Source organism: Armigeres subalbatus, chromosome 3 (assembly GCF_024139115.2).
Source record: "Armigeres subalbatus isolate Guangzhou_Male chromosome 3, GZ_Asu_2, whole genome shotgun sequence".
In the NCBI taxonomy this organism is placed as follows: domain Eukaryota; kingdom Metazoa; phylum Arthropoda; class Insecta; order Diptera; family Culicidae; genus Armigeres; species Armigeres subalbatus.
The window spans coordinates 359,251,842-359,279,811 of record NC_085141.1 but is presented as its reverse complement, the minus strand read 5'-3'; the positions used below and the strand labels follow the sequence as shown (position 1 = coordinate 359,279,811).

General features: G+C 38.0%; 1 protein-coding gene across 3 annotated transcripts; it reads left to right on the top strand.

Annotated features, from left to right (window-relative positions):
* The first annotated feature begins 37 nt into the window (after positions 1 to 37).
* LOC134226228 (eukaryotic translation initiation factor 5A) lies at positions 38 to 26,005 on the top strand. Of its 3 annotated transcripts, none has more exons than XM_062706848.1 (4): positions 38 to 191; positions 23,149 to 23,543; positions 24,896 to 25,094; positions 25,162 to 26,005. In XM_062706848.1, exons 2-4 carry the CDS (start codon positions 23,335 to 23,337, stop codon positions 25,234 to 25,236), a joined length of 483 nt encoding a protein of 160 aa, XP_062562832.1. In that variant the 5' UTR covers positions 38 to 191; positions 23,149 to 23,334; the 3' UTR covers positions 25,237 to 26,005. The 3 variants fall into 3 exon arrangements, with proteins under 3 accessions (XP_062562832.1, XP_062562833.1, XP_062562834.1); XM_062706849.1 differs by having other exon boundaries at positions 105 to 254; XM_062706850.1 differs by lacking the exon at positions 38 to 191 and adding an exon at positions 209 to 229.
* Positions 26,006 to 27,970: the final 1,965 nt, after the last annotated feature.

Genomic DNA, 27,970 nt, shown 5'->3' with positions numbered 1-27,970 from the left:
TTTGACAGCCGGGTGTGTGCGCGCGCGACTGTCATCGCTTCTCGTTTTTCTATCTTTCTCGCTCGCGCCATAGCCATCTTCCATCATCAGGTGTCGTCTGTTTCGGTCTCACCTCGACGAGAGATGTATTTCCGCAACCAAACGCCATAGTTGCGATCTTCTTTTGTCCGTGACCATTTTGATCTCCACATGTGAGTTGGGGTTTTCTGCCGCCTAGTCAAGTGAAAAAGTTCTGTAAATTGCGGTGCTAAACGGTAATTGTTGGTTCTGCTGGAAGCGACTGCTGTGGACATTGTACGGAACGCTGGAAGTAACCGCTGCAAGCGCCGTTGTTTTGTGAAAAATCCGAAAAAAATTCCTGTCATCGAGTCATCCAGTGCTTTGGTTGGATGTGGGTATCGGCGACAGCGGCGGTGAGCGAATGTGATGAAGATTGCTCGTCCGAGGCAGGCGGCGACGAATGAGTGGTCAGCAGGAAAAAAGTGCCATCGGCCTGCTGTTGCTGTGCTATGTGCGAAAATTTCTGAACCTGCTGGAGGTGACTCTTCCTGCCCCGGTTGGGAAGTTTAAATTTTTTGAGTGTGTTGTCAGGAAAAGATTGAGCGATTATTTTGATGTTTTTGTCCGGTGATATCGGATGCAGTTTCTATGAACGGAGTAAATTATCGAAGCAGTCTCAGGATATGATTCTACGGAATGTGCATATTAACGATATTTACAACGTTTCGATGTATGCCGAAGGAACTGACCAAATTCATTCAAGTTAACTGGCAGAAAAAAACCGAAGAAGCAGAACAAACGGAGTAAGAAAAAGAAGCAGCCTCGGAAGCGGCGAGACGAGGAAAACACGTTTCCAGTGCTAATTTTGTGAGGAATAAGTTCCAATTCCTGAGATAGGATGCTATGGAATTCCGTCGACGTGGCTTGCTGTTTTCTTCCGATTAACGAGTTGCATAAAAAATTCACAAACCATTGGTTAGTGCTGGATAACAGGTCCGCTGAGTGTCTAAATTCTCACACACATCGCGTAATTCCTGTCTGGAGGAATTTTGAGTGTTTACCTACATGCACGCAGAGTAATAGCCAAGCGGTTGTCAATCGTCAAACTTTGTAGGTGATGACGAGGCAAACGGATCCTCTGCTGCAGTAACAGGGCGTCATCGGTTTGTGCTGAGTGATGATTAGGGTGGTTCCCATTTCCTCAATTGGCTGGTTGAGAAGCAAGATATGATTCTGACAATTTTGGGGTGCAAACCATAACACAACTGGAAGCCCCTTTCAATAAGAACAATTTTAAAATAGCACCAAGGGCGTAAGATTTCACGTAATTCAAAGAGAAAAAAGCATGATTAATCCCCCTAGCGGTGTTGCCATTTTTACCGTGCATTAAATCTTTTGAGAAAATTTTATGTGGACATGTCTCATTGCGACAGTCCCCTTTAAACGCAACTTGTTGCGAGAAAATCGGACAAAAATATAGGTGACAGTGTTTTTTGCTATACACGTTTTAAAATCTATCGTGCTTAGGGCCAATTTCTTCACCTCCACTTAACTCTTAAGCGGTGCTTACCCATACGATTAAACTTGGTTTAAGCACTAAGCGGAGGTGCAGAAATTGGCCCTTGGGATCATAGGGGTATAACTGCATTGATTGATTTCTCTTCATCGATTTTGTCTTCCGTAACTCAACTAGATAAGTTACAACCATGATTGATGCGTCTGGGACAAAATGCAACCGTCATTTATCACATCGAACCATAAAATCTACGCAAAACTGCTGAAATTCGTTGCATTGATTAGAAGAAAACATCTACGAAGAGAAATCGATCAATGCACTTATGATCCGAAGCGCGCGATTTTCATGTTGGACATAATTTTTTACTGTACTACCAATCCGGCATTGTCAAATTTTTGGTCAGATTAAGGAAGGTTCAAAAACATAGTATTTAAAATATGTATTTCATAAATACCTTAAGACCTTCATCTTTGAAATTGTTTCATTTTCGCCCGTATCGAACCAGTATTTCAATAGATATAAGCATATATTGGGAAGCACTCCCTATAGGGGTCCAAAATAGGACAGTTACCCTACTCGGTGAATTAAAATGTTTTTTTTTTGTCTTTCCCGTACAACGGAGTTGTACCGAAAGGCTATCATTTCACTCCGAAAACGAACTTTTTATAGAAGCGTCGGAGACCCATAGTGTTATATGTTTGGTTGACAGTGGGATCATTTATAACGTAGATTTAGACTGGTTAGAAGGGGAAAAATATATTAAGGGCCAATATTTCACCCATGTAAATATTATAGGTGCACCGCAGACAAACAGACCTAACACTCGTGAAATTCTCATCGTTCACTGATTTAATGGTCAATTTAAATAATCATTAGTTGGCCAATCGATCACTCGTGGCGCACGCATCGGATTTCCTCGGGTTTGACATTTACTCACTACCGCCATCTGGTTCGTGATTTGCCCAACTTAGTGACAACAACAGATGTCGTTAGTGTTTGTACGACGATGAATTTGATGAGCAAATGTTCAATGTGTTATGTCTGTTTGTCTGTGGGCGCACAAAAACTATAGCATTTCAACATTACCCGGTCAATCATGATTTTGAGCCAGTTTTTAAAACTAGACGAATTTCCGAACCAAAAGAATCGGTGAATATTTCACAGAGTACTGATCAATTCAATTTTAATAAAATTTTGCCCGCCCTTTTATTTTGTTCGAACTCGGTTCGTCTGCTTGTCTATGATAAAACGAAAAGTTCATACCTGTCAGGTAACATTTTAATGAGAATATGTATTTGGTTTAAAATATTTTACCAGACTTATTTGCATTATTTACAAAAATCTCGCTTAACTTTTCAATAGGACCTAAGTAACTTTTTTTTCATGAATTAATTTGAGTACATACTGCAATCAAAAGCTTTCGTGTTTTTCTGTTGATTGCGCTATTCAAATTAATTCATGAAAAAAATGTTACTTAGATCCTTTTGAAAAGTAAAGCGAGAATTCTTTACATTACCCCACCGTCTGACCATTTGTCAAAATACGCATAAGGTCAGCGAAAAGACTAATGATTTTTTTTTTCATGTAGGGGAAAGTGGGGCACGATCGCCATATGGGGAAAGACAGCCAACGTTGATTATGACTTAAGGTGATTATACAATCAAGCCATGTGGTGAATATCAAATTCACCACACGTTTTTCTACTCCTATTATCAAAAGTTCAAAACCAGCGTAATATTTGTTGTACAATGCTGAAATTAAAGTCGATTGCTTAGTATGAGTAATCAAACGATCTACAGATGTTGCGATCCCCATGGGCGTTGTTGTTCTTTCAATTCGTGCTCTTGAAAAATCACTAGAAAAAGCACGTGGTTTCCAAGATGGCCGATTTGTGGCTTTGTTGTATAACCACCTTAAGAGAGAATTATATTCACGAGGGATAATTAACAAAAATGCATAAAGGCTATAAAAATGGAAAACACAGTTGACCAACCTCACTTGTTATTGATATATTGATTTTAAGATGTTTCAAATGAAATACAAGCTTTCTTATAATTTGGTAGTTACATAATTCAAGATTTGAAGCCTAAATTACTAATTTTTCAGCACAATTTGATATTTACCAAGGTTTTTATTAAAATATAGCCTATCTGCATTTATAATTTGAGAAGATTCATAGTAATTAGATCGATAGGATATAAATCTTTGGATAGGGATTATCGGGGCAATATGGGCCACCTAAGGAAATCTTTCCGAAAAGCGCTGAAAAGCTCAAAAAAGCATCGTTCAAATGTAGTTGACTTATACTAGAGATTGTTACCTTTCATATGACGTCGATGGATGACGAAAAATGCGTTTGGAAATTGTTGAAATGCACTTTTGAAAATGTATTGATTTCAATGTGTGTTCTCGACTATACGGGGCAATATGAGCCACCATTTGGGGCAGTATGGGCCACCCTTCCAAAACCTTAATTTAGGCGAAAAAAGTATCGTAATATAGAAGAATATGATATTCCTACAACAGTTGTGAGTATTCCACACCAAATAAAATGAAAAAACTGCACAACAGCGGACTGAACTGATTTGCCACTCTTCACCGTTTGAACAGCCACATTTCAATTGGTCAATGGTCATTTTTTCTGTTTCTATCGCAGTAATGCGCTGTTGTAATTTTTCCGTAATGAATCTTACATATATGATAATATTCTTGTATTTGAATACTGAAATTTGAACTTATTCGCATTTTAAGGCCAGATATCTTGTTCTATGCAGATATGCCATTATTGCCCCATAGAGACTGGTTTTGGGAAAAAAAAGTTTTATGATGAATTCAGATTTGTATCAATATAAACATGTGTGTTTTGTGTCAAAACCTTATTTATAAACTTAAAATCTTATAATAATTTTGCCTATGCAGCGAAAATTTACATTTTCAAGTATATTTTCATGTTTGAATTGAATTTTAATGCGGTTTTCACGTTGATGCATATGTGGAGCATCCTCTTGAAGATCATATAACTTTTTCATGATAAAACATGTCAATAAGCTCAAAATGAGGGTGGCTCATATTGCCCCGTATGTTCATATTGCCCCTACTGCCCCTATATGTCGGCTTGGGCGGTATTCCCAACTGCATTGAGAACAAGATCATCTCCAGGATTAAAAATCGCCTAACCCTTAGATGCATTTCAAAAGGGCTACCCCAAATGACATAATGCCATTTGGCATAAAGACCATTTGGCATAACGACTGTTTGGCACAATAAAAAAAATAGTCAATGATTTTTTGGCCATTTGGCATATCGACCATTTGGTATAAAAATGATTTTATTGCATTCTGGACATATGCGTGTTTTTAAGAAGTAATTCGCCTAATTCCGGGTTAATCGTGATTTAAATGAAGAAATAATGTTCTAATTTGCCTTATTCCCGAGAAATTTGATTTTTTGAAGACTTGTTTTCAAATGCGAGCTTCAAATGATCTACTCATTAGAACAAAAGATATTTTAGTTACTAGATAAAGATTGTCGCTTCGGTTCCCTTTGTTCTGCTGTCCGAAACATGTGTGGTACATACCTGTCAAATCGTATGGATTTTCCTTCTTTGACATTTAGCTCCCCTATCCTCGCCAGCAAAAGATGTTCCGGACAGCGACAATCTTTATCTAGTAACTAAAATATCTTTTATTAGAACTCATCCAAGCAAATGCGTGCATGCTTTCTCGCTATAAGAGAAATTGTGTGCTTTAAAAGATGGAAACATCTGCTCATTTGTCTTATTCCGGTCGTATGCGTAGAAAAGAAATCATAGGGGTCGTACACGAATTACGTAAGCACTTATGGGGGGAAGAGTGGTCTGTCATTTTTTACGCTCCATATAAATAAAAAATAATTTGTATTGGAAAAATCTTACATGGGGGGAGGGGGGCTAAAAAAACCTGAAAAAATGCTTACGTAATTAGTGTACGGCTCCATATACGCTTCGACTTTTTCCGGGCGAATGCGTTCTTTTTAAGAATGGGTCATCTAGTCGTCTTGCTTCTTCCGGAAAAAGGCGTAATTTGAAGAAGGGGCCATCTACTCTTTTGCCTTTTTTCCGGAGAAATGCGTACTTTTAAAGAAGGAGTCATCTACTCTTTTGTCTTTTCCGGGCAAGTGCATACTTTGAAAGAAGGAGTCATCTACTCATTTGCCTTATTCCGGGCGAAAACATACTTCTAAAAACGAAAATCATACAACACGATTAATTTTTTTTGTGTTTACAATGCACACAATTGTGCCAAAAGATCGTTATGCCAAACGGCCCATTGTATTTAATACATCTTTTCAACGATTCTGCCAAATGGTCATTATGCCAAATGGTCTCGAGGTATAGAACAAATTATGCCAAATGGTCGTTATGCTAAATGGTCTTTAGACATTTAAGTTGTTAGGCCAAGCGGCATTATGCCATATGGGCTTCCCCCCATTTCAAAAATCATCAAAATAGTTTGTGTCTGAATCAGAGATGATTTAAAACAGCGGATACAGTTTTAGTCGTAAAAAATAGCTTTTGGCAAATTCAAATATTGCCGTCTCGATTGCCGTAGAACCAGTGATCAACAAATTATGGAAAACGACATTTTCAAGCGAAACATCATTTGAACATAATCCCTAGAAGTGCAAGAAATGTGTCATCCGTTCTAAATAAATTCAGAACACTCTTGATATAATTTTTGGTCCTTGCTCGTCTTGTCCCAGGGGTGGCCATATCGCTCCATATGGTAAATATAGGCATCATAAAAACACCTTTTTTAAAACCAGTTATAAGATACTGAAGACAGGTCATCTAAAAGGTGTTTCATAGCCAATCAGTAGAATTCAAGGGTGTTTCACTATTTTACAAGGGTTACCGCTTAGGATGGCCATCTTGTCCCAATTTCTTTAATACCTTTTTTTTCAAGGCACGTATTTGAAGTATGGTAAAAATATATTCTATAAGTATGTGGCTAGGGGAGGACGGGCAAGATCGCCACCCGGGGCAAGAAGAGCACCCCCTAATTTTACAGCTAATATGACTTTTTCTCTCTAAATAACCCCACACACTGTTAAACTATAGTCCAACAAAACTGTTGACACTGAAAAAATATTATAAAAATGAAATGAATCTGAAATACAGATAAATTAGCAAAAGTTGGTGAAAACTTGGAAGAAATCAGCATTAGAAAATATTTTTTAATGAAAATCTTGACCAAGTACACATCTTATATAATGAAAGAATGTTTTAGGGCAATTTAAAATATTCACAGTGAAATGTTTGACCATGCTTAAATAGATTAGAATAATTCATCTCAAATGGGGCAAGGTGAGCACCCCATTTTTAAACAATGAAATGATCTGCACAACCTACAATTATGATTTACTGTGCGCTGAATCTGTTGAGTAACGTACATTAACAAATTTACTGAAATTTTAAACTGATTTTTGCTATTCAATGTAAGTTTGATAGTATCAATGAAAAATAATAACTTATCGGTCTTAAAAACAGTTTCATTGTATTTATATGGCCAATGTAAATATTGGTGCTCTAATGCATTTTTTAGTTTGAAAAAATGATTTTTAAAAGGGATGCTCATCTTGCCCCGTAGGTTCAAACCCAGACTACTCTGCTTCCTACTTTGCATATCAGCCTTTCTGTTTCACGTTCTCCCTAGAGGTTTCCCAACTTAACCTTTCATACTAACAATTCCTAAACCTCCCGAGGCACCTATGAAAAGTCGGAGAGTTCTCTGCATCAGTAGATTTGACCATTCTTCCTCAGCATTCGCAAGAATGTTGTCAAAATGGATCTAGGGCCTCGTCTATTGGAAAAAGCCTTGTTTTCTTTTCATAAATTATGATTAGTCCAATTCACTATCTGTGGAAACGGAAGAAAGTGATGCGTTTTATGTTAAATGGTGTTTGTACAAATTCTCTGACTATCCAACTTACGCCAATTGGGATAATCCCTACTAAAAATTATTTTCTTATTTGGTTGAATTGTCCGCTAATTCTTGAATAAAAATTTTTAAGTGATGCCTTACAGATTAATTCTGCCTGTCGGTTTGCGTCCTAATCAATAATTGAGAAAACACTAGGTATATTATATAGAAAACTTACCTTGAGCGGCGTTTACAAATTCGGAATTACCCTAACATCGTTGCACCGCTAGAACCATGCAGAGGAGTCAAAGGAAATTGAAACATCAAAATCTATCCTAGCTGTCAGCGTTTGCATCGGAAAAATAGGTGTGTCGCAGCATCAGCCGCCAGAAACCACGTCCCGTCCGCAATCGAGCGAGACGGCATCGACCGTAGGTTCGTTTTCCGTTCGATTGAAGTTATGAGCTATTTTTAGCTAAGATATTGCAGTTTTTTTCTTGTCTGCTTCCATTCCGTACCACCACCGACTGGACTGGAACGTTTCAAGTAATATTGCAGCAGTTGAATCTTGAATCATTCTTTACTTGACGGTCCACGTTGGAAGTTCCACACATTCGCTCGGTGACGAAATGACGAAACCTCGCCGGACATGATTTTTTTTACTTCTGCTTTCATTCGGCAAGTGGTTATCGGTCTCTAGGCATCGGTGTGCCATTATTTTGATTGAGCTTTGCTTTAGCACGTGTTTGTGCGTTGCCGCACATGGTTCGAGCGATTGATTAGCGGGGAGTAGAAATTTAGAATGAGGTGGCAACAGGTGGTTCAGTTGGGCGAACAGCGAAAGCATGCGATTGTAAATCTGATGATTGACCTCTGTTTTACTTTTACGTGTACATAAGCAAGAGAAGCAATTTACTATCAGACCACATTATAATCAGATTAATCTCCCTAGTGGAGATGACGCTTGACCTAAATATTACATCTGGCATTGTGCAAATAATTTCCTACCAAAATTGAGAGGCTAGTAACAAGGATTCTGCTCTATCCTTTTAGCGTAAAAAAGTCATTCCATTCTACAAGGATCACGAAACTATTTTTAGTGCTTCATCATTATTACCTGAATAGAAATCATGTCATCGCCGACATGTCTTACATATTAAGGCACTCGTGACACCAATTGGTCAAATTACTACGGCACATGGTCGTATTGTTCGATATTCAATTCTAACGATAAATTTCGACAATCTCCTAATGTTATGAAGTGTCAAAGGGCAGCGAAACGATTTCAAACTCAATCTCCAAACATGATGACGTCAGTTCAAATTTTCCTTGAGGTTTCGAGTCTATTCATAACCGTATCGTTTCGTTACTGAACGGTTATCAGCAGGCGATGGTAACCGGCAATCGACTCTTGTGTTTTCATTACCCCGGCTAGATAACGCAGGATTCTCACCACCCCACGTTGCCGCTCAACAGTTTGTGCCTACTGCATGGTCGATAGGTTCGCGTTCGTGGCGCGATATGCTAACGTGTTAAGTAATCAATCAGACGTCGGCGTTTGTAGACGTTTGCGGAAATAACTGTGTATTTGTGCTAATAATTGGTTATTTCTATATTACCTTATGTTTTTTGGCAATATTATATCAGAGATTGCGGTGACAAAAATCTCGGTACGGCGTGATTATTCCCGACTTTTTTTGATATGTTGTTAACTGACTTGATTTGGATTCGGATTTTAATTCATGCTCTATAGCCTAGACTACGACAGAATAATAACAGAATATAGCCTAGATTACGATTTTTTTTATTTATTTGATAAACAGTAACGTTGATAAACGTTTATTGTCATTTTAATTTAAAATCTTTTTTTTTTTATTGCTCATCCGAGTTTTGATAGGGTAATGTTATCATTCCAACAGTGATTTTGTTAACCTCTGATTATCGGGAGTTGGCATCTTCGGCAGGTGGTGGACCAAGGTACCTACATCTGATTTATGGTTACTTTGTGAATTCGTGCTTGCAATTTTGTAGACACTCGTCGCAGCATGCGTAAAATAATAAAAATGACAGTTGTGCGTTTGTTCCGTATTGAGTGGTGTGCCCTTGAAAACCCGAGTACTTTTAAATTTGGATTTCGTGGAGCAACTCTGAGCTAATTTTGAGCAATTTTGAAGGATGAGCAACTCTGCTAATTTTATTTTCCATTTGGGCTGTAAAAATTTAAAAAAAATCATTTTATATGTCAGTGAAAAATTATAATATGTTTTTTTTCTCATTGTTGGGGCAAAGAACCTCTGCGTCCACTAATTGGAATTTTGTGGTGAACTCCTATTCAACAAGTCGCACCAAATCAGCTGGAAAATCAGAACCAACTAGGGGTCTTGACGCGTGCTCGCTCAGGCATGTATGCACCATTTAAGTTTAAGAATTTGGATCTTCGTGTATGTGACTACAAAGCAGATGCTCGATGTTACACGTTCCATGCTATATTTCCACGTTCCACGACAGATATCGTTTTGAACCAGGCCCATATTTTTTAAATGATATCTACTCGGACAGTGCCCAGTAACTAGGCCCCTAAATGTACTTAGACCTCGCTTGTTGAGTTCGAGTAGCCTTTTAGTTATTAAGGCCGATACAAATATTTAAAAATAATTTATGTCTCCTCAACACACCACCCTCCCTCCCCCCAGGATTTTTTTGCCCAAAAAATATATTTTGAGGGGGGCAATATATCGTTTTGATTGAACACATGGACAATCATCCAGTTGGCCATCACCCTTTGTTCTTCCCAACATTTGAATTCGAATTTTTTCGCACAATACGATCCTCTACAAGAAGGCTGTGGGACGATAAACTGTAAATTGGAACCTTGTTTTGCCAGCTCGTCTGCCCTTTCATTGCTCTCAATGAAAGTTAATAATGAAAAGGCAATAACTAATGGATTTGGTTGTCCGACATTTCGCGGTAAAACATTTCGCGGTAAACCATTTCGCGGTGTACCATTTCGCGGTCTGTATCATTTGGCGGTAATCTGTTTCGCGGTTTATACAATTTGGCGGTATTTCATTTCGCGGTGCTCCGTTTCGCGGTATTCAAGCTTAGCTTATCTTTCTACCTTTTTTTTTCTTTTTGAGAGTTCGTCATTTTTTTCTACCAACTCTCAATTTCCTCTTCTTTATTTGGCCGTTTCTTTAAATGCGTTTCCCTTTCATGCATTTTTCTTTTACGCACCATTTCATGCTATTTCCAAAAAAAAAACATACATTATTGTCAATATGATAATTAGATGTGTGAACTTTGTCATCAAGATACAGTAGCCGTTCGTTAACTGCAACATGTTTACTTTTCAGTTAACGAATGCCGTTCGATAACTGCAATGCATTCTAGACGTCAAACGGTTGTCAATCGACGTCAGATGCAATAAAAGTGCATTCAAATGTGCAGCGCGATGCAGCTGTTATTGAGTCTGACATCAGTTTGAAGTTTAGCGGTTCGATAACTGCAAAACTGTTGCAACTATCGAATTGCAATTAAAAAGCATTGCAGTTAAATGACTTGCAGTTATCGAACGTCTACTGTACACTATTTTATATGATAAAGCTCGCTGTCTGTCTATTTATTTTGGTAGAACTCAGAAGATAGAATGCCTAAAAATTATTCATAAGGCAAAATATATCTTCATTAAATGTTAGCCGGTATTAGGCGAAATATCATGTACTGCCTTCTTTAAATGTTCGCATTTACCCGGTATAAGGCAAATTGTGATGTTTCGCATTCTTTAAATATTTGCATTTGTCCGGTATAAGGCAAAATATGTTGTTCCGCCTTCTTTAAATGCTTGCATTTGCCCGGTATAAAGCAAAATATTATGTTCCGCTTTCTTTTAATGGTTGCATTTGCCCGGTAGAATGTGGAGTATGTTGTTTTGCCTTCTTTAAATGTTCGCATTTGCCCGGTATAAGGCGAATTGTGTTGTTTCGCCTTCTTTACATAGTCGCATTTGCAAATATGTTTTGCATCCAAATATTTTTTGTTGGGATTAAAATTTAAACAAGTCTGGTGTAAACTCAATGATTATTCGCTTTACATTAAAATTAGGTAAATTTTGAGGCTTCACAAAGCTAAAGAACACATTATTGAGCTACTTGTATCATTAGTAAAAATAAACCTGCGAATTGGACCGCAAAAAAGTTCACCGCGAAATAGTACTAACCGCGGAATGGTATACCGCCAAATAATATAAACCGCGAAATGTTATACCGCGATATGATCTGAACGCGAAGTGGCAGACCGCGAACTGGTACACCGCGAAATGGTTAACCGCGGAATGTTTTACCGCGAAATGTCGTACAATCAATGGATTTGAAATCATCATGATATCAATCTAGGTAATCGTGGAATCCCTCAATGTATTGCTTCGGAATCGATCGACGATCGAAATCTCTCTGACGATTTCCTTCAAAATCCTTCGACGAATTGCTTCGGAATCATTCGACGATTGGCTTCGAAATCGTTCGACGATTTGCTTCTACATCCCTGGAACATTGCCTATGAAATCCCTGGAACATTCACGTTGGAACTGCTGAAACATTCCCGTCGGAATTCCTGGAGGTTTTTATTCGGAGGTTATTATCTTTGGAACATTCCTGTTGGATTCCTGTTCAGAATCCTTGGAGGTCCCCTTCAGTAGCTTGGAGGATTCCCGTTAAAGGTTCCCGTCGGAATCTTTGAATCATTCCCGAATTAAAAGGATTCTCATCGGAATCCTTGAATCCGTCGGAATGTTGCATTTTTTTTTCATTTGAAATAGATGGAATATTTATAGAAATATGCAAATACATTCACTGCCTCGGTGGGAACCTGACGGCGATCCATCACATATTGTCCATTTAGTATGCGGGACAAAGGCGAACGCTACTGCACTTATATGCAATAGCCATACGCTATCAATTTGAGTCGTTGTTGCAATCCTCGGTAGGCAAACAAGCTCACTTTTATACTGTGGGCTACAACAGAAAGCACGTGCTTGAGAAAAAAGAATCTGGATGAGTGTGATTGATCCACAATTGCCTTAGGTGGTTTTACCGGATTTATCACATTACCACTATGATAACTTAATGAGGTGGTAAAATGTTCGAGATTTTTTAGAAAGAAGCTCAAAATAGAGAAAATAGATGAAGAGGCTCCTCCTTAGCCGTGCGGTAAGACGCGCGGCTACAAAGCAAGACCATGCTGAGGGTGGCTGGGTTCGATTCCCGGTGCCGGTCTAGGCAGTTTTCGGATTGGAAATTGTCTCGACTTCCCTGGGCATAAAAGTAACATCGTGTTAGCCTCATGATATACGAATGCAAAAATGGTAACTTGGCTTAGAAACCTCGCAGTTAATAACTGTGGAAGTGCTTAATGAACACTAAGCTGCGAGGCGGCTCTGCCCCAGTGTGGGGATGTAATGCCAATAAGAAGAAGAAGAAGAAGATGAAGAGGCTAAAGCCCTCCCTAGGCATCGGGGCTAGTTACGCCAATGGCTGGGACACATCCAAGTGCTGGACAAGATCACCTGCCTTGAATTTGTCAAATTGTTCAAGCCTTAACAAACCCTTCTCAGCTTCTAGCTGCAAGTATTCATACAGAGGAAGTAAATTGAGAATAGCGTTCAAAGCCTTCGTTGGAGTGCTTCGCATTGCTATTGTAATAGCAATAAACGCTAGACGTTAAAGTTTTGTTAGTTTCTTTTGTGCAATACCCTTTTGTTTTCGGCCACCACACCAGTGAAGCATACGTAGCCTTTGGACGAACCACTGATGTGTAAATCCACATCACAATTTTTGGGGTTCAGACCCCATTTTCTACTATAGTTCTGGAACACAGCCATAAATCATTGATTGCCTTCCCAATCACTGTATCTAAGATGGGTATTACAGTTCAGTTTGGCTTTTCAAAATCACTTCTAAATATATTACTTGTTCCCCAAACTGAAGTTGTTCGCCGCCAATCATTAGAATTTTTTTCAGATCTTCTAGTGAAAGGGATGGGAATACAATTTTTGACGGGTTTATGTTAAGACCACAGAGAAACAGACGTCTCACTCAACGCATGTTCCATCGTTCACCTTTTTAACGGTTTATTTAACTTTTGGTAGGTGGTCAATCGGCCACCGATGGCGCTTTCATCGATTTTGCTTGTGTTTGACGTTTGCACACTACCGCCATCTGGTGGCCGCTTGGCCACACACCGGGATTTTTGCATTGGGCGACAATGTTTTCGTGACGATGATTTTGATTGCATTTTGTTCTAAGTGAGACGTCTGTTTCTCTGTGTTAAGACCTTCCTGAATACACCAGTTGCTGTATTCTTTCGGTGACGATAGCGTCAAATTTACCTCTCACTATGATGACAACGTTATCCGCGAAGCCAACTCACTCGAATTCTTTTCAATTACTTCCTTCAACTTTGCGTTCTGTCCGGGCAGTTTTTATTATATAGACTTCAGGATTTGAATCCAAAGGAGAATGAGAAAATCTCTCGCTTATCATGTCTGTATACACTCTCGATAAGTAGCATATAGCATACCGTGAGAGACGTTTTTCGGTAGCTGTTACGATAATGAACTGATTCGGGGGGCTACAACCCATGATAAATTTCTTTTATTAAGACCCAATTGCGGGGGCACCGGTTTTGATGATGCATTTCAACTTGATTTACACAGCTGTGTGAAGAAAATATGGTTCCCAAAATGAAATGAGCGAGAACAAAGCGATTTATGAAATCCCATCGGTGGGGCCGCCTATCCAAATCAGTTTTTTGACGTAAACTACGTCTAAGGGGAAGACTCGGATACAGGGTGTAAAATGAAAATTTCAAAATTGGAGACTGTCACGAAATCATGTAAGATTTGTAACATTTATATGTCGTTTATCTTTCAATGGATTTTAAAGATTTATATTTTAATCGATTCGCAAACTCTCTACCAATTTGCCAGTAGTATTGAAACTCTTGATTATCAACGCTAAACTATTGAAAATTTTAGTTCTTTCATACATCATGCATCCCCTATACAGCACGTTCCAATGCTTGATAATTGCCTACTTTTAGGGTATTATCAATTATTGAACTAGACAGTGGGGTCCCTACTCCCTAACCGATTGGGAGATGCTGCTAAAGCTGGGTAGTGGTTTCGGTGGGATGGTTCCTTCTCTTCTATATAGAGAGGAATAACTGGTTAAGGGGCCCTGCTTAGCCGTGCGGTGTGACGTGCGGCTACAAAGCAAGACCATGCTGAGGGTGGCTGGGTTCGATTCCCGATGCCGGTCTAGACAATTTTCGGATTGGAAATTGTCTCGACTTCCCTGGGCATAAACGTATCATCGTGTTAGCCTCATGATAAATGCAAAAATGGTAACTTGGCTAAGAAACCTCGCAGTTAATAACTGTGGAAGTGCTTAATGAACACTAAGCTGCGAGGCGGCTCTGTCCCAATGTGGGGATGTAATGCCAGTAAGAAGAAGAAGAACTGGTTAAGGGTACTATATTTGGTTTTACGAAGTTTACGTCGAGCGGTCGTGTCTTGTATACAACCCTAACATTTTTTTCCTACTTGTATTTACAAGTGCGATAGTTTTGTTTTCATGCTTTGTTTTGATTCGAAGAGGTTTTTGCCTCTCTTTTATCGTTGTTCGTTATCTATTCAGAGCGATTTCTGCAATCCCTGATAGACTTGTTTACAAAAACCTTATTTTGAAACTAGATCTAATATTTAGCCCCTCTTTAATATCATGTGGATGAGCTAAAGGGTTTTTGAGCTAAAAAGGATTTAGAAAAATAAGTTATGATCAATTCTATATAATAGCCTATTCAGATTACGCCATTAATGACATAATAATTGGCGTTTCAGGGTAAATACGCTTTATGATGTCAATATTTACGTAATATTCCATACATTTTGCGCTGTCAAAAGATACCCGCTAAAAAGAGTCATCAAGAATTTATTACGAACAATTATTACGAGAGAGCTTTCGTTCTAACTGGGATGCAGGGAGAAATTCAACAACACAAAACTGACAAGCGTCACGCTCTCTTTGCCAGAGAGGAAATTCTTTCTGTTTTCATTTCGTTTCGTAGTTGACAGTCATGCTCTTTCTGTCGCAGCAGGGTCGAATGCATGTCTGATGGAAATCTTCTGAGCGCTGAAGAATAACTCGGATTGTGATGGTTTTGTGGAAAGCATTTTATATGATAAAAAATAATGATGATAATTATTTATTCTCCACTTATTCAACATGAATTGTTTAAAAAACAGATGCTCTCTAGAATTAACATGAAGTATTTAACTTAAACCTAGATTTAATAGAACAAATCGAATAAATTTTCGTAGGAATGGTTGTAAAACGAATATATTTGATGAAAAAACATGATTTCATAAATTGTTTCAATTCTGCTCCTTGAATAGCTTAATATACTTTGGATTTCAACATTTTTCACGTGGGACAACTGTACGATTTAAATGGGATGTATATGTAGATATATAAAGGGATATATAAAGTAGAATAACCTTAAATAAAACATGGATTGGTAATGCATTAATTCATCCAAAATCCAGTTTAAATTATATCACATTCACACGATTCGATTTTGTTAGAAGCTGTATCATTGATTGTCGAGTAGAACGCAATGGTTCAGTTTCCATTTTTGAAAAATTGCTGAGTTGCCCTTCATACATGGAGATACTGGTGGAAATACATTTTAGTTCGATAATATTTCTTGAAAATTGGTCCAATCGTCCTTTTTTTATTTATTTGTGAGAATTCCCAAAAGTATCTAAATTTTTCTATCAAATCTCCGTTTGATCATAGTACAGAATCAAAATACTGTTTAAACTTAAAAATAAATTGAGGAATAGTCTGATTCCTCGAAGAACGGCACACCCAACTAATGAATGTAGCTTCGCCCATTATCCTTAATGAGAGATTATCCTTCGAAAATCCCTTTTCATATTTTTTTTAAATATTTTTTTTTCGTAGAGACTTTGTTCAGAAAAAAATGTTCGATTGTCGCCACACAAATGCTTGACTTCGCAAATTAAATTTTAAAACTCTCCTTGAATTCAACCCTGTATTAGCGTGCAAATGAGGAAACATGGAAACGTCAAGATATATTATCTTGCTGCAGTCTGAACACCTCGTAATAATTGGATACCCTCTCAATTAACAAAGTCATAAATAGCCCAATCTGAATAGGCTATAAACCTATTTTTCTCTAAATAAACCAATCGGGGTTAATATGGTTCATTTTCTATGGCAGAATGAATGCATAGCCGGGTTGTACGACTCTTTATGGAGTCTTGGTTAGTATGACTCCTTATTCAAAGGGGATTTAGTAGGGCAGTTCATATTTCAAAACTACCATAATTAAACAAAAATCATGCAAAATGGAATTAAAAACATAATTTCGGCTCCATATCCCCTCACGGCAAATGAGCCTTCCAAATAAATCCTAGATTTAAAAAAAAGATTCTTACGCTACTGTATCATTTTTTCGTAACGCGCTTGTTTCTTAAACTTGTGGGGTACACCTGCATCCGTATTGAAAACCATTAATGAGCTTTTACGTGTTGCTCGTGATTTGGGCGTAACATATTTTGCATAGCTGACTTTCGCTGTTAACCGCACGGCCACGAAGCCAACGCACCAATGCAGGCGGAATTCCATTCTTGTTTGTCAAGATGCAGATACAGTTCATTCTACCACTATTAGCTCATCTCTACAAAGCCATTATTGTAGCTGCCTCAAAATATTAGGCACGCAAATTCACCCTTACCGTCCACTATAAATTAGACAACAATCGCGGTACGCTGATAGAGTTTGTGATCTTTTCACTAGCATTCAGCCTATACAGCTTGTCATCCATTGTTAGAAAGGAGGATCACCGGCAATTTTAATTTCTCGGATAGTGCATGCAGTTTGGTTTTCTCCTGTTCAGCGACTGGCACTCAGGCACCGGGCAACAGACCAATCGCTGATGGAACACTGAAGGGATTGCGCAAGCACTCTTATTTTGAGTCTTTATATCAACAATCTTCCATTGAAGCTAAAATGCAGCTCTATCTATATCTGCAAATCTATCTCTTCGGACATATACGAGAGATAGAGACGTGTTCATCATTCGTCAATGAGGATTCGCAACACGCCGGCAAGAACGAAACATTTCTCAAATCTTGTGATGGGAAAACTGCATTTGAAAAGAGATTAAATAGTGGACAATATTTTCATCAGGTTGGTCACTTTGGTCATTATTCTCGGCAGGTTGGGCCTAACTAACCTATCTCGCTTTCCTGTGAAACGAAAACCTCCACTATTACTCTGATTCCGAGCCATTAAGGTCACTCCTGACGGAATCCAATTTTCAAAGTACTCGCGTTTTCAAGGGCACACCATTCGATACGGAACCAACGCACAACTGTCAAAAAGCAGTTTCAGCAAAGCTGAAAAAATAAAAATGACAGTTGTGCGTTGCTTCCGTATCGAATGGTGTGCCCTTGAAAACGTGAGTACTTTGAAAATTGGATTCCGTCAGGAGTGACCTTAAACGTGGCTCGTATCCGCTCAAGTAGTGAGTCAATAAATTGGTGTATAGCGCTAATGGGTCTCTATTATGAGTAAAATGATAACCTTTCGGTACAACTTTGTGGAGAGATAGAGGAAGAGAATATGAAGAAAAAGTTGGGCGATAGATGTGAGAAACAGAAGAGAGAGAGAGAGCAATATGAGACAAAGATATGAAGAAAGTGTAGATCGAGGAAAGGGAAAAATGAATACCGCAAAATAGTACACCATAAAAAGGTTGAACCCCCCCTTGAAACTTTTTGGTTTTATAACGATTTTAAGGCACTCTTGTAGAGTAAATAATGGTCCTCAAAAGGGTTATAAAACTAGAAACGTTACTTGAAGGAACAATTTACCGCTAAAATTAAATGACGAATATATAGAGCTATGCGATAAAGAAGCAGAACAGTGATCCAAGTTTGAACGTTGATGGTCAATGGCTCAATCAGTAGTTGGTTACACACCACAAGCACGATGAGCCGTTTGTATCGTGGGATTCGTGATCAGAGTCTGAGCGGAATATGTTGTTGATCACCTACGTTTAATTGTTATAGCCTATTCAGATTGGGCTATTTATGACTTTGTTAATTGAGAGGGTATCCAATTATTACGAGGTGTTCAGACTGCAGCAAGATAATATATCTTGACGTTTCCATGTTTCCTCATTTGCACGCTAATACAGGGTTGAATTCAAGGAGAGTTTTAAAATTTAATTTGCGAAGTCAAGCATTTGTGTGGCGACAATCGAACATTTTTTTCTGAACAAAGTCTCTACGAAAAAAAAATATTTAAAAAAATATGAAAAGGATTTTCGAAGGATAATCTCTCATTAAGGATAATGGGCGAAGCTACATTCATTAGTTGGGTGTGCCGTTCTTCGGGGAATCAGACTATTCCTCAATTTATTTTTAAGTTTTAAAAGTATTTTGATTCTGTACTATGATCAAACGGAGATTTGATAGAAAAATTTAGATACTTTTGGGAATTCTCACAAATAAATAAAAAAGGACGATTGGACCAATTTTCAAGAAATATTATCGAACTAAAATGTATTTCCACCAGTATCTCCATGTATGAAGGGCAACTCAGCAATTTAATTTTTTTTCAAAAATGGAAACTGAACCATTGCGTTCTACTCGACAATCAATGATACAGCTTCTAACAAAATCGAATCGTGTGAATGTGATATAATTTAAACTGGATTTTGGATGAATTAATGCATTACCAATCCATGTTTTATTTAAGGTTATTCTACTTTATATATCCCTTTATATATCTACATATACATCCCATTTAAATCGTACAGTTGTCCCACGTGAAAAATGTTGAAATCCAAAGTATATTAAGCTATTCAAGGAGCAGAATTGAAACAATTTATGAAATCATGTTTTTTCATCAAATATATTCGTTTTACAACCATTCCTACGTTTTAAATTGTCTTCCGCTTTGAAAATTTATTCGATTTGTTCTATTAAATCTAGGTTTAAGTTAAATACTTCATGTTAATTCTAGAGCATCTGTTTTTAAACAATTCATGTTGAATAAGTGGAGAATAAATAATTATCATCATTATTTTTATCATATAAAATGCTTTCCACAAAACCATCACAATCCGAGTTATTCTTCAGCGCTCAGAAGATTTCCATCTGACATGCATTCGACCCTGCTGCGACAGAAAGAGCATGACTGTCAACTACGAAACGAAATGAAAACAGAAAGAATTTCCTCTCTGGCAAAGAGAGCGTGACGCTTGTCAGTTTTGTGTTGTTGAATTTCTCCCTGCATCCCAGTTAGAACGAAAGCTCTCTCGTAATAATTGTTCGTAATAAATTCTTGATGACTCTTTTTAGCGGGTATCTTTTGACAGCGCAAAATGTATGGAATATTACGTAAATATTGATATCATAAAGCGTATTTACCCTGAAACGCCAATTATTATGTCATTAATGGCGTAATCTGAATAGGCTATTAGGCTCTGTCTCATTTGGAGAACTAAACTGAAATTAAACTTAAAAGTGACAGTTCGAAATTTAGCAAATAACCCGGCTGGTGCTGCCCAGCAATTCAAATAAGACATCGATGCAAAATGATTCGATATCTGTCAAATGTAATCTTGCTCTGTGAGCAGGGTTATTTGATAATTATTGAAAATGTCACTTTTAATTTTAATTTCAGTTTAATTCTCCAAATGAGACAAACCCTTAGAGGGTCTGTCTCAATTGGATAATTGAACTGAAATTAAACTTAAAAGTGACATTTCAATAATTATCAAATAACCCTGCTCGCAGAGCAGGATTACTTTTGACAGATATCGAATCATTTTCCATCGATGTCCTATTGGAATTGCTGGGTAGCACCAGCCATTCTTATAACGGGGTGATTTTTTAATTTTCGAACTGTCACTTTTAAGTTTAATTCTCAGTTTCTTCTCAGAACAGACCCTTAGGCTCTGTCTCATTTGGAGAATTAAACTTAAAAGTGACAGTTCGAAAATTAGCAAATAACCCAATCATAAGAATGGTTGGTGCTACCCAGCAATTCCAATAAGACATCGATGCAAAATGATTCGATATCTGTCAAAAGTAATCTCGCTCTGCGAGCAGGGTTATTTGATAATTATTGAAATGTCACTTTTAATTTTAATTTCAGTTTAATTCTCCAAATGAGACAGACCTTTAGGCTTTGGTCCGATTCGTGAATTAAAATCGAATTAAACTTAAAAGTGACAGTTTGAAAATTTTCAAATAACCCTGCTCGCAGAGCAAGATTACTTTTGACAGATATTGAATAATTTTGATAGATGTTTTGTTGGTCTTGCTGGGTAGCACCAGCCATTCTTATGAGCGGGGGATTTCATAATTTCCGAACTGTCACTTTTGAGTTTAATTCGATTTTAATTCACGAATCGGACCAAAGCCTTATAGCCTTATTCAGATTACGCCATTAATGACATAATAATTGGCGTTTCAGGGTAAATACGCTTTATGATGTCATTATTTACGTAATATTCCATACATTTTGCGCTGTCAAAAGATACCCGCTAAAAAGAGTCATAAAGAATTTATTACGAACAATTATTACGAGAGAGCTTTCGTTCTAACTGGGATGCAGGGAGAAATTCAACAAAACAAAACTGACAAGCGTCACGTTATCTTTGCCAGAGAGAAAATTCTCTCTGTTTTCATTTCGTTTCGTAGTTGACAGTCATGCTCTTTCTGTCGCAGCAGGGTCGAATGCATGTTAGATGGAAATCTTCTGAGCGCTGAAGAATAACTCGGATTGTGATGGTTTTGTGGAAAGCATTTTATACGATGAAAAATAATGATGATAATTATTTATTCTCCACTTATTCAACATGAATTGTTTAAAAAACAGATGCTTTCTAGAATTAACATGAAGTATTTAACTTAAACCTAGATTTAATAGAACAAATCGAATAAATTTTCAAAGTTCAAGGGCCAATGCGGAAGACAACTTAAAACGTAGGAATGGTTACGAATATATTTGATGAATAAATATGATTTCTCGCTTAACTTTTCAAAAGGACCTAAGTAACATTTTTTTCATGAATTAATTTGAATAGCGCAATCAACATAACAACATGAAAGCTATTGATTGCTTTATTCAAATTAATTCATGAAAAACATGTTACTTAGGTCCTTTTGAAAAGTTAAGCGAGATTTCATAAATTGTTTCAATTCTGCTCCTTAAATGGCTTGGATTTCAACATTTTTCACGTGGGACAACTGTACGATTTGAATGGGATGTATATATAAAGTAGAATAACCTTGAATAAAACATGGATTGGTAATGCATTAATTCATCCAAAATCCAGTTTAAATTACATTACATTCACACGATTCGATTTTGTTAGAAGCTGTATAATTGATTGTCGAGTAGAACGCAATGGTTCAGTTTCCATTTTTGAAAAAAAAAATAAATTGCTGAGTTGCCCTTCATACATGGAGATACTGGCGGAAATACATTTTAGTTCGATAATATTTCTTGAAATTGGTCCAATCGTCCTTTTTTATTTATTTGTGAGAATTCCCAAAAGTATCTAAATTTTTCTATAAAATCTCCGTTCGATCATAGTACAGAATCAAAATACTTTTTAAACCTAAAAATAAATTGAGGAATAGTCTGATTCCCCGAAGAACGGCGCACCCAACTAATGAATGTAGCTTCGCTCATTATCCTTAATGAGAGCCTCAAATATTCTTCGAAAATCCCTTTTCATATTTTTTTTTTCGTAGAAACTTTGTTCAGAAAAAAATGTACGATTGTCGCCACACAAATGCTTGATTTCGCAAATTAAATTTTAAAACTCTCCTTGAATTCAACCCTGTATTAGCGTGCAAATGAGGAAACATGGAAACGTCAAGATATATTATCTTGCTGCAGTCTGAACACCTCGTAATAATTGGATACACTCTCACTTAACAAAGTCATAAATAGCCCAATCTGAATAGGCTATTAGTCTAACAAACACGCTAAAATAATCCTCAGCAAATATATGTTTCTTCCTTATCATTAAGGAACGAATTCCGCAACATTTAAGGGAGTGCATTTATCCCACCATTGTCAAGGTCTCTAAGACTGTGAATCAATAATCTTCTGAACCAATCTCCTGAACGACATCTATAAATAATAACTACCTACTAACGATAAACATTCTAATGGCACCTTAGTCAATGCGAATCGTGGTCGTATTCGTGGGCCGCAAAACACGCTGCACCCTGCGAATCGGCATTGCTGTTCGTCTTGATGCATCATTGAATTCTTTCTGAATGAATGATTATGAATAGTTTGAAGCCCATTTGGTAGACCGTAAATTGCCATTCCGTATCAACAGCGAAATTGATTCCGGCCGGCCTTGTATAAACCAGGGCTGATCACGAGTGATCCAGATTCAGAGTCTGTCAGTGGCGACGTCGAGTGCAGCTGTTGGGTTCATAATGTCATACATTGAAGTTTCGTTGTCCAATCTCAGTGCTTCCAGCTTCCGGCAGAGTATGTTCCATCTTCCAGTTTGCACCAACAAGTTTACCGTACTTTCGGATATTATTCAGACTGAAAGTTTTCATTCGTTACTAATTATTCTCTTTCTTCGTTCTTATTATGCGAGCAGCGTAGGTAAGATCTTCAAGATCGTCACAACACCGCCGATAAGATCCGCATTTATACAGCAGATCCTGTTGGTATAGATCGTTGTACCGCGTCGTCATCCAGTCAGCAGAGAAGAACGCCACACTCGCGCGCACTTCTTCGTTAATTTTCGTTTGGTTGATCCAAGAAAAGAAGAAAACCACTAGCAATGGCCGAAATGGAGGATACCCACTTCGAGGCCGGAGATTCCGGTGCGTCCGCCACCTTCCCGATGCAGTGCTCGGCGCTCCGCAAAAATGGTCACGTTATGCTCAAGGCTCGTCCATGCAAAATCGTCGAAATGTCCACCTCCAAGACCGGTAAACACGGACACGCCAAGGTACATCTGGTCGGCATCGACATTTTCACCGGCAAAAAGTGAGTATTCGTTTGTGTGTTCGTAATTCCTAGTTTCAGTTCGTTAGTGCACGCTTTATAACCGTGATCTGAGGAAACTCAATACTTAGATTAATACGAAGTAGTGCATAGAGCAATGATAGAAGTATTTTTGGAAATGTGTGATCTGAAAAAGAAAGTGGTCACATGTTTGTACATATCTTCTACAGCTTTACATAGGAAAAATGCCTTTATTTGAAATGTCCGTACAATTCCTATTTGCAAAAAAAAAATGATTTTAGATCATTCTATCGCTTACCTTGCTAATCAACAATATCATAATTCATAGGTATTTGTGTTGACAGTTTATTTATGTCTCGAATATCGAAACTGACTTTTTCTAGTGCAATCTATAGGGTAGCTTGTGTATAATCGATTTGGCCATATTTTAAGGCGAATATATAACTAATTCAAATGGTGTCGACTTTCTTAGAAGATAGAGAATAAGTAGAAATGCGTTTCTAGTGCATTGATCCTGACAAAACCAAGTGAGCTGAGTGCACATCTAATATCAACGATCTGAGGCAATTCTCTTCCCTGATCGATAAAGCATAGTGCATAGAGCAATGATAGAAGTATTTTTGGAAATGTGTGATCTGAATAGTGAAAGGTGGTCACATGTTTGTACATAACTTCTACAGCTTCACTTACAATGACATGGATTCGTGCTTTTATCAATCTTTCTGTTATTTTGGGGGCAGACTTTTTTTGTTTTTACTTCACCACCCGATTAAATATCATAAGTGTTCAATGAGTCTTCAGTAGCACAGGTTGCACAGGCGGACGCGACGCCTCTGGTAAGAGATTTTAGATTATTCTACCGTCGACCTTGCTAATCAACAGTTCATAGGTATTTAGGATATTGCGACAGTTTATGTCTCGAATATTGAACTTGACTTTTTTAAGTGGAATTGATAGGGTGGTTATTTTTCAAGGCATCAAAAAGATTTCGACTTTTCTTGGAGATTTTGAATAAGCAGAAATACGTTTCTAATGCATTGATCCTGACAAAACCAAGTGAGCTGAGTGCACATCTAATATCAACGATCTGAGGCAATTCTCTTCCCTGGTCGATAAAGCATAGTGCATAGAGCAATGATAGAAGTATTTTTGGAAATGTGTGATCTGAATAGTGAAAGGTGGTCACATGTTTGTACATAACTTCTACAGCTTCACTTACAATGACATGGATTCGTGCTTTTATCAGTCTTTCTGTTATTTGTGATGTAGACTTTTTTGTTTTTACTTCACCTTCATCCACCCGTTTAAATATCATGAGTGTTCAATGAGTCCTCAGTAGCCAATCAATTGATCATCATATATTTTATTCCCAGATACGAAGATATTTGCCCATCCACCCACAACATGGACGTTCCACATGTTAAGCGCGAAGACTACCAGCTCACTGACATCGATGATGGCTTTTTAGTTCTCCTGAATGACAACGGCGATTTACGTGAAGATCTTAAAATTCCAGACGGTGACTTGGGAACACAATTGCGTTCTGAATTCGATTCTGGCAAGGAGTTAGTTGTAAGTATTTCAACCATCCTCATCTGTGAGCCACATTCACATCACTTCTGTTCTCTTTTCCCCCCAGTGTACCGTTCTTAAATCATGCGGCGAAGAAACTGTGATTGCCATCAAGAACAACACTGCTGCTGATAAAAACTAATACCTCGCCCGTTGCTTATTATAACATCCCGCGAATCACACTCACACACCAACCGTTAAAACACAATTCAGCAACAATCCAAACAGTTCTATACGCGCTGCTACTACTACTACAGCAAGAACCTACAACATTCGCATTCTACAGCAACAACACTCAACCGGATACCGGAGAGGACACAGATACTCTAGTGTAAGCAAAACGTGTTCCTCCCCTTCTTCTGTACACACCAACACACAAACACTAACGGTTAAATAAAAAAAACGAACACAAACACATACAGTTGCATCTTATTAGTATAAACAGCTATTATTACAAATTACAAAAAAGGAAAATTAATAAATTAATACTTTCTGGTAAAAGTAATTAACTGAGGTAAAGCAAAAGACCATATTAGGAAGCAGCAGCAGTGGCAAAACTTTAAACTCAAATACAATAGTGGAAAAGAAGACAAGCTGAGGAAATTGAGGTAGTAGAGAGCTGAGGCGAAAACAGCGACAAACAAATCCATGCCGGGAGAGAGAGTAGGAGGAAGCAAGAGAGAGAGAGAAAAGGGACAGATCAGTAAGTGATGGTGTTTCATAAGTTGTGTAATGAACACTAAGAGTGGAGAAGCACAGGTTCCCCCTTTTTTGTACAATGCTACAACAAATTAAAACAAAAATCAACAAAAAAGGCAAGAAAAATCGAAACACACATTAATTATTATAATAAATTTAAAGAAGGAGAAAACCAATATAATATAATAAAAATATTATAATAATTTAATGAACCACCCGAACAGCAAAATCAATAACTAAAGAAATTCATTTCGTGATGCGGCGAGAGCTGAATCAAGAGACAAGTTATGGCAGTGCGGCGGAACGGAACGGATAGTTAAGGGCAATCGTACAATCCCCTTCCGCATTCGAAACCAGGGCAGGACCGCTACAAAATTAGAGCACCAGCAGCAAGCTACCTATGTTGAATAAAATATTTAATTTTCTAACAAAAACATAATGTTGTCGAAACAAAACTCCCAATTGGCTTTAATTTGCACATTTGTAAAGAAAACTGCTTTCTACTTGACAATTTAGGGCATGATCGAACTCGAAATCAAATTGACGTTTTCCTAGGTTCTGTCTTAATACCCGAATTAAACTTAAAATGAACATAAACTTGATCAAGGTATCCATCATTTAATCTAGTGGCTATAAACCCCAACCGAGGTATCGAGTAACGGGTGTCCTACGAAAGGCGGAGTCGAGAAAGCATAATGAATCGCCTGCTTTGAGCGTAATTACAACGGCGCACTAGGAGTTATCTTTCTGAAATCAGTATGGCGAAAGGCATCTAAGGTTCGATTTCTCAAAATTAAGCACCTTCATCGGAAAAATATTTGGTAGGCGTAGTAGCGGACACCTTCCTACATAACCGGTACCAAATAGTTTTTCATGAAAAGTTCCTAATTTTGAGAAAACCCGCGTTAGATGTCTTTCGCCATACACATTTCTGGCAGTTAACTCATGCTGGCTATTTGCGCATATACGATAGCGCCTGAATGTGGAAGCGGCGAGTAGAAGATCAGCCACTGCCAATAATTCATTGCCTAAGGCTGGTTTAACTTTGGTGGAAATCTTGCACCAGCAGATCTATCATAAGATATTCGCCTTAGAGGTGCATTCTAGGTTTGGTCAGTAGACCTTCCGTAGATGAGCGATAAGACGTATGAGAAAGCAAACCGTGTTGACGGTGGCTAAGTCCGTCTCTCGAAGTTTTCGAGTGAAATATTCTACAACCCACAAATATGAACGTGATCAATGAGAACTAATCTACAAGGCGGTATTGTTCCAGTTGTGCAATGCGATCCAAACAGACAGGAAGAAGGAAGATACCAAAAAGAGTGCGTTAAAAAAAGAACTCATATCTTCCCTCGACTTAGACCGGGCAGGTGCAAATTTTCATAGAATAAAATATTTCTCTCCCTTACTAGAAACAGATGCTTACTTAAAGCAAAGTAAGATATGACTCTGCCTTTTGAAATTCCGCCTTTCGTAATTACGCCTTATAATTAAGTCCGCCTTTTGATGCTGGAGTCTGCCTTTTGTGACTCCGCCATTCGTTAGGGTCCCCAAAAGACATTATCGCGTATCGCCATAATGCCATAATTTACCTTCCACAGTCGAAAGTAATCTACCTCAGCATTTGAAATAATTTTGAATTTCATTCAGGAATTAGAATGGTTGTTGGCATCGGCAGAAGCTCGACAAACGGATAAGTGCAATACTAGCAACAACATCAACGATCTATGGAAGTCAATCCATGCATAGGTGAGCATAAAAGCACGAAAAGTGATACGCACTGCACAGAGGCGACCCAGGGCGGGTTAGTTCGATGTGAAGAGTCAGAGATTTACAGACGAGAAGAACTTTGCCAGAAGCCGGATGTTGGTGTCGGGTACTCGGTTCGTCGCGGCTTTTTTTTTTGCAGTCGAGGATTTCATTTTAAAATTTGCTTAGTTTGTAACAGCCCTGTAACAGGCTGTGGAGAAGGGTCAGCTCCCGGTTGAACGTTCTGTACCATATTATGTTGAAACTATTGAAAGACGAGGAAATGGCTGATAGCTGGTTGGCCGGCCTCATTTGCTCACGCTTTAAGAAAGGGCACAGGCTGGAGTGCGCCAAATTCCAAAGAATATAGCCATCCATAATTTGGCGTAAAAAAATATGTCCCGTATCCTGTTGAACAGATTGAGTCC